Source organism: Emys orbicularis, chromosome 2 (genome assembly GCF_028017835.1).
Source record: "Emys orbicularis isolate rEmyOrb1 chromosome 2, rEmyOrb1.hap1, whole genome shotgun sequence".
NCBI lineage: Eukaryota > Metazoa > Chordata > Testudines > Emydidae > Emys > Emys orbicularis.
This window is the reverse complement of record NC_088684.1, coordinates 204,687,677-204,699,867: the sequence shown is the minus strand read 5'-3', so window position 1 is coordinate 204,699,867 and position 12,191 is coordinate 204,687,677. Positions and strand designations below refer to the sequence as shown.

Here is a 12,191-nt window from a genome sequence, read left to right as displayed (position 1 = left end):
TATAAGACCGTGGGCTCAGTGGAAAAGCAAGTTACCCAGTTTCAGATCTAGAAATATCTGTTTATAGCTTTTTTTAATTGAGCGAATTGATATTTGATTTATTTTTCATATTGTGTGAGGCACATCTGAAGCAAGTTAAATTGGTTCCTCAAATGAAGTTGAAAACTTGCATTTATTTTGTAGTTGTGTGGGATTTTCTTTATAAACAAGATTTGAGAAATTGCCTGTTCCATGGTACTAGATAATAGGTTTCAACGCCTTGACAGGTTGAAGAATGTTTTCTCTAGGAGAAATACATTGGTATTATAATGCCTACTAGCCATTAGAAACTAGACTCTGGTATTAATAAAATACCTGTCTCTTTTAGAGATAGTTTGTCCCATTTGCTATTAATTTATGAGGAGATAAGAGGAAACCATAACCATTTTACTCAGCAGCAGTAATCTGAAAATTCACATGGCAAGGAGCACTTCTCCCCATGTATTTGAAAATAGTGTATAATAATAAAATGACATTACCAATAGACTAGAAAAAATCATACCCTTATAATAAAACCAGAGCAAGAGAGATTCATTTCTTGGCCATGCAGCCTCTAGCAATCTGAGCAGACAGTTTAACTTAATCCACTTCTGCAGCAACATACAAAAGAAACTATCATTAGAATTATATCTATGGCTGCTGTGAAAGTGTCAAGGCACACAGAGTTGCCTCTTTAGTTTTCAGGTTTCTGATTGCAGATAAGTTTGTGTAAAGCCAAGACTTTATTAAATGGATTCTCTGGCACTCTACATGAACCCACAGACCTTCATGTTACTGAATGAGAATAGCTTGCCATCCTTTACTTTGATCTAGGGTTCTAGACAATGGAGTTTTTCCTCACCCCTCCACCTTACTGAACTCCTAGTTAGGCAAACTGCCCCTCTGAAAAGTGCAGTTCAGACATGCAATGAGAGAAAGGCTGAGGGGCTTTCCAGGCAGATTGCTTCCACCATTGTGCAAACTCTGAGGGCGAGAGTGTGGCTAGCCCTTTCACAAACACACACAGTGGTGAGGAAACAACGATCTTCCCCTTTTAGACAGCTAACGATGCTTCCCCTGTTACGCAGCTCACCCGAGCTGAGCTAGCACAAGTCACTGAACTTGGGAGGGGCTTCCCAGAATGGCAGTCCCTGTGCTCAGAGGAGCGTCAGGACTGTGACTAATTTGTTTCCGCTGGGAGCAACTCGCTGAAAAGGCAGCGGGGTGTGGAAGAAGCTATGGCTCTGCCTTCCCAGCCCCATGGAGCCAGCCAGTTGTGCAGTGGAGAGAATGTTGTACCCCCTAAAGGGGTGTTGCAAATTATTCTCTGCCCCTTGTGCTACTGGGACGCACAAGGAGGCACTCTGTAAAGCAGTGCTGAGTTGTGAGGAGGGGTGGCAGTCTGTGCAGAAGAGTACCTAAATAATGAATACCATTTGGTGGAAAGGCACAATATTTGGTCTTCAGCGGTATCTTTTTGAAACTTGGACTATAGAGCAGTGTCTGGAGAATGGGATGAACTCCACTCAAACAGAGAAATCTCACCCTTCCCCTTTCCACTTGAACATGAGTAATCATTCCTAGTCCTCCCTCCTCTAGAAGCAGTGCAAGGTGTAACGGTGTGTACTACTGCTGTTTGCACTGCATGTGTCTACTTGCATGGATTTCATTACTTCGTTTACATATTGTCTTCCCACTCTACTGAGCACATCCAAATAGGAAGACTTACTGTATGTGAGAGTTTCTGCTGCACAGGCAGCTGGAATAAAGCAGTTTTGTTAGTAAGTTGTATCTTTCCATTGTGTGTTTAAATAAGACATTTGCTATTGCAGGAGGAAGTCAGGAAACTCTGATCACCCCATATTAACATTGTAAAAGCTGAACTGCTGAGGTGTGGAGGTACCATTTCCTATCCAGGTGCACTGAATTTTCAGGAGCCAAGCTAACATTGGCTGACTCCCCTCACAGTTGCTCAGAATCAGCTGCGGGGGGTATTTCTTCTCTAAGGGATAGATTTTTGCTCAGTAATAGATGGGATCAGGAGCGAAGCACTCTGCAGAGAAGAACCGATTGCTGGCTCCATTTCTTGCTTTCTCCACCCCACTTCCAAAGATCCTAAGCCTAGCCCTGCTGAGCTCCTGTGGAACAGCATCCCCAATCTCCCGTGGGCACGAGCCTGTAGCAGTCCATTATTCCTGCTTTCCACTTTGGGTAAGGATTGTTTTTGCTGCTCGCAACATAAGACAGCATCTGATCCTAGTTATTAAAGAACATCCTCCATAAAATGAGTTCAAGTTCAATGGAAAATAAAGACAGGTCTAAATATACAGCGAAACCTCCTGATTTCTGTCTGTGAAAGAATGACCCTTATAAAAATGAATATCCATTCCCAAATGTTGTATATATCTTAAATGTTTCCTATTGATATCAAGAATGAGGATTTTCTGAAGCACACTGAGCACTTCTCCCATTTCATGCAGTTGTCTGGCCCCTACCACCTTGCCTTCCCCTACACCTGCATTTGGACGAGGAGTCTGGTTGTCTTGACCTCTCATATGTTTACTGGTATTTTTATCTGCTTCAACTGAATAGATTGGTAAGTTAGCAAAGAGCTGGGGCTGATAATATATGGTTTCAACAGGCACAACATTGTTCTAAGTCAATATCCCTTAATCTATTGTATTTCACAGTTAATACAATACTTGTCCAAGTTTCAGAAAACTCTATTACAAAGCGAGCCTTAGGATATGGAGGAAAATCAGGAAACAGAGTTAATAAAAAAATGTCTTGGCTATCTCAGTTGGAGTCCTTAGGGATGATTAATGCAGCATAGAGTGTATAGCCAAAGAGGGCTCTGAGACATTTCTGGAACTGTACTTCTGCAGAGAATTTGTTGTATTTTGACTTGCTTCAACATATTGGGCTAAAATCATCCCTGAAGCCAAAAAAAGAGAGAGGAAATGTGATCTAATGGTTAAAATTCAGATTTTAGTTTTCCATATTATATGCATAATATGTAAACACATTGGATAGAGACACTGATGTGACTGTAATTTTAGGTACCCACTTTTAAAAATGTTGGCATAGACTATACATTTTCCCCTAAATTTGTTGTGTTATGCAACATATTTTGCATGTTAAATACATATGTGGCAATACACAAATTTTATTTAGAATATTACCAAATTTGTCAATTTGCATTATATTTGAGCTATGCTGCATAATGTAATGTAGTGCATTACCATATATTTAAAATATTAATATAAATATATGATATTTTAAGTATATTGCATCTCAGTAGATGGCATGGCACAAAAACCTAGGAACATCACATGTGTCACTTTTCTTGTTTACTACAGTCACTCTGAGCATCATGCAATAGCAGGGACAGAACTCTGATCCTACTGCTCAAAAAACAAAGGTCTCTATTTATTATTCTCTCCTCTAGATACCATACAGGGACCATGGTATAGATGTGGAAAGTTCTGACTCCACCCAGTAGAGGTCAGTGGTACCTATCCACATAGATGCCTGGTGCTACATAAGGTATATCTGAAAGATAATCATTTAGCAAAATATATAACACAAGAATTTCCAATGGATTTGCCTCTTTTATATTGTTTAACATAAAAATGTGTGTGTGTGTGTGTGTAGTCTAAAAAGTGATGTTCTCTATTCCTCTTTTCTCTGACACCCCAATTCAGGAAAGCTTCCCTCTTCAGAAAGGTGCTTAAGCGCATGCTTAACTTTAACATGTGCTTAAATCCCACTGAAGTCTGAACCGGGGTCAGGATGGTTTAATCATATCTTTTCTTCCAGTTTGTCCTCAGTCTAATGCAAAAACCCCCGACCACAGTAGTTATTAATGAAGTAACACCTAGAAGCCCCAGTTGTGCTAGGTACCATATATATACAAACATATACCAAAAAGATGGTCCTTTCCCCAAAGAGCTTACAATCTTTACATTTTATATGCACAAAAGTAAAGAGATTAAAATGTAGGACTCCCCAAACCACTGAAAGGTGTTCATTGAGTGCGTGCAATACTTTTGATGACTCTATAAGGAGAAAAGATATATATAAGCATTTGGTGGCTGAGTTACAGCTATTATGGGAATCATAAACAACTTTTCATCATCATATCATTCAAACGTGCCAAAAAAGAATGTTACTAAAGGTGCAAGGGGAAATAAAGCTTACCTTTGGGCTAAGAACAAGTACAAGGAATTTCAACCCAAAGGGTGATGGGTAAAATATTCAAAAAGCACCAAAATGTGTGTAAGTATGCTACATACATTCTTTACAGCACTCATTGTTATATGTATGCTTTATGGCCACTGTCTTTCAATGAGATTCTTAAGTGCCTAAGTCACTTTTTAAAATGGGACTTAGGTGCTTTTGAAGATGTTACCTTATATTTCTTGAAATTTCTCTGAAAATACAGGCTTAGAATGAAAATATCTATTCAACTGTTGGTATAGTATACTACCACAGAGCTATATATGCCTGGGATTCATATATACGTATCTCAATCAAAGGAAAAAAATAATATAGCAAACACTTGACATTTACTACTGAGTATGGGCCAAATCCTGCTCACTTTCATCTGTGTAAATCAAGAGTAACTTCAATTAAGTGAATGGCTTCACTCTGCATTTACACTGGTTCATGTGAGACGAGATCAGTATCTAGCCTGGGCTGTCAGCGTAAAATGAATTGTGGTTTTACAGTGATGCCAAAGTATGGCATTTTACAGCACTCATTGGTCTATATATTATGTTTTATAGCACACTGCTTCCCTAGACAATATCTAAACAGCCATTTTGTTTCAGCATTATTATTAAAAGCCTCTCACTGTGTTAGGTATGTGCCACTGTATTAAATTATCAGGAACTGCAAACAACATTGATCTGAGATTTGGAATTTATTACCCAACAGTAAGAGACAGGGTGGGTGAGGAAATCTCTTTAATATCCTGGGACCGACACGGCTACAATTACACTGCATACGCTACAGTAAATTATTCAGTCCTGCATTCATGCCATAAAAAGCACAGCTAGACAGTTTTAAAAGTTGGATATCATACAAACTATCAGGGCTGCAAATTAACACTTTATAACACAGGAGAGCTTGGAATTATGGGTTAGTTTTTCCCTCTGCTTTTCTGAAGTTGTTATTATTATTATTATTAAAAACATACATTGTTTTAATATGGTGCCTACTGCATGCCCCCGCACCCCCGAAGTTAGGTTCTCACAGATGAATGTGAGAGGTGGTCCAGGGAAGTTGATGAGAAGAATGAAGGAGAATTACATTGGCCCTGGTAAAGCTGAAATTGGCCAGTGTGGCTGCTGACCCACACAATATCAGTCAGCTAGAGAAGATTAAATGAGCTGCTGCCCAAACATATTGTGCTCTCTCTGACTAATAGCCTCATTCCAAAGGGCAGCCAAAGTGGAGCTGCAAAGGGGGCTGTGCAGTCTGAAGTTTTAAAAAAAATAAAATGTGCAATTAGCAAGAAGTGCCATGCAACTGCAACACGCAGTCACATCATTACGAGAGACTCCACTGATCATTTGCACACATCCCCTACAGCACTCGCTGGCAACTGAGGAGAGAACAGAAGCTTATTTTAAAATTCACTAGCAATGTAAAAATATTCAACAGAGATGCAAAAGAAGAAATGAGGAGAGCGAGAGAATGTGATGTTAGACATGGCCAACAATAATACCTGGTATTCAAACTGTGTTTAGCAAAGATTAACTATTTCTCACCACAGCCTTGTGAAATGGGCACTATTTTGCTTGTTTAGCAGATGGGGAAACGGAGACATAAGGGGTTAAAGGCCACACTCTCATACCTTTTTCAGAGAAGTTGTGTGTGTAGTAACTTGCTCGACAAGTTGCCTCAGTGAAAGCAAAGGGCTACTCTTGTCAAAAGGTACACATGAATGTTAATAAGGGTATACACATCTGGTCCTAATTGGCTTTTCAAGGCCACACAGCAAGTTAGTGGCAAAGCCAGACTCAGAACTCAGGGGCTCCTAACTCACCTATCCTGCATGTAGAGCCCTAGATCTGGGCCTCTATAGGGAAGAGCAGCTGTTTCCCTATGGTTGTAATTTAAATATATAAAATGGGCAGCAGTTTATCTATCATTATAAAACTGATGGAGGAGAATATCACATGTGCAACACAAAGAAGGGAGGGAGTCCCTAAATTGTTTGTAGTGTCTTTATTTTAAAAGACAGCATCATAAAGTCCCCTTTTACATAGGACTACATTGAAATAGTGAAGATAGTTTTCATTTTCATAAGTCTATTCCCAAAAAGCCTTCTGCAGATTGAGGAACAGAATTTTTCAAACTAGTCTGGCGTGTGATTATGTGTGCAAAATGCAGTGTTCAGTGAAAACTGAATTATCTAGAGAGGGACAAAAAGGTGTCAAACAAAGTCTGTTTGGTCATAAAGCAAACTGATGTTTGTTTTGTAAATATATGTCAATTAAAACTAAATAAATAAATAAAAGCTGCACTCCCTACCTTGGTTGATTCTCCTGCCTACTGCACTTTAACTACAGATGCCAGAAATGCTCCGAGCTGACTCTGACATTAGTACTTTTATCAGATTTGCTACACCTTGGGACTAAATTAACCAAGTCCATGTTGTGGAGATCACCACAACATGTTTGCTAGTGCACGTGTTTGTCAAAACTCAGAGGGGTGAACATCACTCCACCTTCATAAAGCCCAAATCATCGCATATTTGGTTAAGTGCATGGACCCGGGTGTGTACATTTAAACCACATCTCAACCTCCATGGCTACTAGTTCAGCATGCAAGCTGGAAGAGGAGCTGCAAACCTCCATGCCGCTTGTACGGGTAGTTAGGACCACTGAATCCATGTATCTCAAGGCTTCTTCCTTAACATTTCTCAATGCTTCCCCCTGTGCTGGTCTTTCAGACCAGAGCAGACACATCCTCCAAAGCAGGCAAATGCTTAAGTGATGCAAAAAGCCTTGCACAGGCCCTTCACATCAGATGAATTTCACCCTGAACACTGGGAACATGTTGTCAAACCCAAAGAAGCACTCACAAAGTTCTGTGTCCCAAACCTAGATGTATTTCTTAAGAAGATTTTGCCAGGCAAAACCAACTGAGATGAAACTTCTGTTTTTTGAGGGTGTCTTGTGGGAGGGGAAGGGAAGCTCATCTGTAGTAACATACATTCTATATGTAAATAAAATAAAACATAGTAACATACATTCAAAATTAAAAACAATCACATCCTGTTTTCAGTTCTCTAGCTACTAAGTGTGAAAGCCAGTATCACTAATATTTCCTGCAGACCAAGGGTATGAATTCTATCAAACAGCAGCTCCAAAATTCTATAAAACAGCAGCTCCAAACTCCATTTTAGCTTTGAGAGTCTTAAAACAGTTATTATTTGGGCTAAGTTACTGGTGTTTTGCAGCAGCGGCAGCTGTTGAAACAGATAAAGGATGATTTATTATGTGCACAGCTAGCCTCTGTTTACCAGTGTAATAACAAATGGATGAACAAAGCAAGCAAACAAAACCTGAATACATACCAAGACAGGTGTGTCCATTGTCACTCCCACCAGAGACCAGAGTTGATTGGGCTCTACCAGACAGAGGTGAGGTTGAGATGTCCTTCAGAGGAAGCATGAGAAGGAGAAGGGAGAAGAATAGAGGGGGGAACGCCTGCCAGGACCCCCTCATCCTAGAGAAAGGAAGAAAGAAAGAACTGTAATACAGGAAGAGTACTCAGGGACACACATACCCCTAATACTCAGGGAGAGAGTCACACACCTGCTTCTCATTCCTAATCTGGGGGACAGAGAGAAACTCACACACTCTCCCTGCTACATAGGGAGCATCTCTTTCACCCCCACCTGCTCTTTTGGTGCTCAGGGAGACTCTCACACACACATACCCCTCCCCCCCCCCACACTTCACTGGTACTCTCTTCCTCCAACCCCCAATCACTAATATTCAAGGACAGTTGCACAGCCTCTCACTAGTATTCAGGGGTCTCTTCCCCCTCATACATAACTAGAGTCTCCCCTCCCCCAATAGCACTCATACAACATCCCCCCTCTCACCAGGCACTTAGGGAAAACCAGTAGGACTGTATTTCCCCCCCTCCCACACACACACCTGTATTATCCCTTTCTCTTTCCCGCCTTTTCCTTCCCTGCTGGCCTTGGAACAGAAGGGGGCCCGTATGCACTGCTCTGGCTCTGGGCTCTTCAGCCACTTGTAGCAAGCGCAGCAGCAGCAGCAGCAGATGACTAACTGATCATAAAACCACAGCAAGTGCTGGAGCCGCTCAGCATTAATAAAGCAAGACACTCCCCGACACAGCTAGCGTGGCAAAAACAAAACACAAAAGAAAAAAGTCCAGAAAAAAATATTACCTAACCCAAACTCTTCTAGTAATATCTCAGGCTGGGCCTTCCACTTTCAGATAGAAATAATGAACATTAATAATAGAAGAAAATTCCCTCGGCGTTGGTGACTCACTTCCAGCAAACAGCTCAGTCTTCTGTTTTCTTCTTCCCTTTTTCTTAACGAGTGCGGCTTGACCCTTGTGGGGGGTGGTAATCAGGCTGTAGGGTTCCCAGGCCGGTGTTTTACTTGTGTCAGTCAGCTAAGTCTAATCATGAGGAAAGAAAAGAAGCCAAGCCAAGTTGCCAACATAATGGGAACAAAGGGGATGCAGGGAGCTGATTGATTCAAAGCAGATTCGGACATCTCTATTCTCATCAGCATTTTCAAAGTTTGTTTACATCCCCCACCAGCGTCTGAGGGTTAAAAAGCCAGATACATTTCCTGCTTGGACCATCTAAGCAACTGAAGGTTTGCTGCCTGTTTTTCAAATAAGGTTTGAAACAAAAATTGAAGTAAAGTCCACCTCTGCCTGCAGCAGAAAAGAATAGTGAAATGATAACTTAAAACAACGTAACGGCAGAGACAGAACGAGCCCAAATAACTTAACTACAGAAGCCGTGAGAGTGGGAGGAAGGATGGTCCTCTGGGTAAAACACTGGATTAGGCCTCAGGGTTCATTTCCTGGGTCTGCCACTGGAGTTGCTTATTCTCTCTGTGCTTCAGTTCCCCATCTATAAAATGGGGCTAATCATATTCCATTTCTCCTACTTCTTGTCTGTATTTTTTTTTTGGCTTATTATCTCTTAGGGCTTAGCTGTGTGTTTGTATGGTACAAGAAGGTTCCAATCTCAGGTGGCATCAGTGCTTAAAGTGGTCTGAAAAAAGTGGGTGGGGGTCACATCACCTTCACATCTGCCTGCCCCCCTGCCTGGCAATTAATTCTGCCCCTAACCACCAAATCAGTCCTGTCCCCCCCGTCTTCATATCAGTTCTACTCCCACATCTGTTCTGCACCCCACCCCCCAGCCTCCCCTCTCCTTGTCCTGTAGCTCCTGGAGTTCTTCACCCCCGCTCCCAGGCTGGAGCAGGCTGAAGTGGGGTCCCCCCTCTTCCTTCCCCAGCCAAGTGTTGCTGGGACGGGGAGGGAAGGGAATGGAGCTACTCTGAGCAAGGGCTCTTTCTCTTCCTTCATCTGTTTTCCCTCCTGTGAGAATGGTGTTGGATTGCTGAGGGGTGGGGGAGAGATCGCTGATGGATTCCTGCAGCAGGCCTGAATGGCTGCTCTACCCTAGGAGGCAGGCAAGTGGGGAAAGCAACCAGTGAGAGGTTAGTATGAAAACTATACACTCCTCAGCAACGCAGTTTGTCTCCTAGAAATTGTATTTCCTGGGCATGCAACCCATTTTGACCTGGCGCACTTCAAGCTCTAGTTGGGGTCTCTAAGTGCTACCTTAATATAAACAAATAGTCACAAATAGTGTTGTCTTTCTTCCCATAAGGAACTAGTTACTATAAAACCTAGACAAATATTTATCAAAGAGGGTTCAAGAACTGAAAGTTTGTCTTCATTTTAAAGAACAGAGACATGTTCAAATTCTGATGCAATGGCTGCAAAAAGGTTTATTCAAAAATTTAAAATGGATGCACCTCACAGTATATGTAATTTCATCCTTTAAACCAGAACTCAGCACTACTCAGTACACTGCTCTTAATGAACGTTAAAAACAAAATAAATGTAATAATTAGTACTTGAATTTCTCAAGCCTGTCTCTACTTATTGTTCCTCTTGAAGCTGGCAATCTTCATAGTGAATGACAGACAAGCAAATATGTTAGTGTAAATTACCTTTTCAATATGCCAGTCCTACTGTAATCTGCAGGGATTTTTTTCCCTATCTCAATAAAAACTCACTATAAAAAGACATTATGCTGCAGTGTCTGCATCTCCCTTAATCCCCTATTAAACCTTTTTAAACACACATATTAGTTGATTCCCAATAACACTTTGAAGTCTTTTAAAACCGTGGATACTGGCTCATAAGAGGCTGCTTCAAAAGCCAGAACTCTCATATTCATGCTGGAAAATCTTCCTAGCACCTAGATCTTTTGAACTGGTTCCATTTTATATCTGCAGCAAAATACAAATCTAAATAACATCACTGCCACTTAGAAAATATTTACATACATTGGCCAGATACTCAGCTGCTGCTGGGGATGTAAGCCAGGAAAGAATATAGTTCTCTGCTTTTATCGGTTATTTGCAGTGTTGTTGTAGTTGTTTATCAGTTATGTTATTTGTTACACATATGTGGTGTTAGAAATACTGCTGCAGTGACCCAGAGGTCTGTGTAACAAAGATCTGAGTGGTTTTTCTCTACATTTTATGTATTTTCAAAGCTATTAAACTAATAAAAAAAAACCCTCTTAAAATGCAGTCTGACTAGGCAAATACGGGATTTACATGGTCAGTTTTAGAGGCCAGGCAAAAATTAACTCAGCTACTCACTCTTTCCTTTTGCCAAAGCTATTTTGAATGTAAAAATGTTAATAGCAGGTACTTAAGGCATTTGGACATGATCAATTTACTGGTCTTTATGATCTATATATTCACTTTAGTACAACAAAGAGGGAACAGATAATATTGCAAACTTCTTGATAAGAATGTGAATGAGATTAATGAGGAATTCAGAGTAGCAGCCGTGTTAGTCTGTATCCTCAAAAAGAACAGGAGTACTTGTGGCACCTTAGAGACTAACAAATTTATTAGAGCATAAGCTTTTGTGGGCTACAACCCACTTCTTTGTAGCCCACGAAAGCTTATGCTCTAATAAATTTGTTAGTCTCTAAGGTGCCACAAGTACTCCTGTTCTTTTATTAATGAGGAAAAAAGCCTTGAAATTTCTTCCAAACTAAGGGCCTCAAACCCATTCCTGACTAAAGACCTCTCTACGCTGCCTCAACACAAATAAATAATAAATAAAACAAAAACTACAATAGGCAAAATTCTGCCTCCTACAGAATGCTAGGGAGAAGGCCTACTGCCTAGAGGCATTTTTGTTATCGGGTCTTCATCTCCTGTTCTTCCCTGCATCCTGCAGCCAAATATTGCTTGATACTTGCACGGGTGCATTAGAGGATAGAGGAAAGTGCTCCTTGCACCTTCATCCCCCTCCCACACACCTGTATTGTGCCAACTATGATTTCCCGTCAGATATATACATCAGAAGGAGGCTGGGGAAATTAAGCCTGTGTGTGGCATTAGTCTTGCTCTAAGCAGGAGGTGAATTTTGATGCCTTAACAGCTAGTTGGGACTTTACATCTCTATTCTCCAGATTTGAAGGATGCCTGACCCCACACATGTTTTCTATGTTGCTGCATTTCCTCTCTGCCCCTGCACATGTTGAGCATTAACTTACTCTGCCTCATTAATTTCACTGGGACTACGCATGTAAGGATGGTACAACGAGTACCTGAGAACTGGCAATTCCCAGCTGAATGTTAATTCAGAATCACCAACAGTAGTGATACAGGGTCATTTCTCAACAGCTGCAACATACAAGACCTTGACTTAAGAGGCAACCACTGCCAGCCAGGTAATATGATCGAACCCGCTTAGGCACGTTTGAAAATCCCAACAGATATCTATCTGCATCCGTAGGCCCTAAATACCTTTGAAAAACTGGCTGTTAGTCTCTCTCTGTCCCAGTTCCCCACCTGTGAAATGGGGATAATAGTACTTTCTACCTCACAGGGATGTTGTGA

The 12,191-nt window shown here is 41.1% G+C and overlaps 1 protein-coding gene across 1 annotated transcript in view; it reads right to left on the bottom strand.

Moving 5' to 3' along the window:
* AOAH (acyloxyacyl hydrolase) overlaps window positions 1-7,757 on the bottom strand; it is a 123,728-nt gene extending 115,971 nt beyond the window's left edge. Inside the window, exon 1 of the mRNA XM_065399069.1 lies at window positions 7,607-7,757. Coding sequence (XP_065255141.1) covers window positions 7,607-7,757 — 151 coding nt within the window. The remainder of the gene's footprint in view (window positions 1-7,606) is intronic.
* Window positions 7,758-12,191: the final 4,434 nt, after the last annotated feature.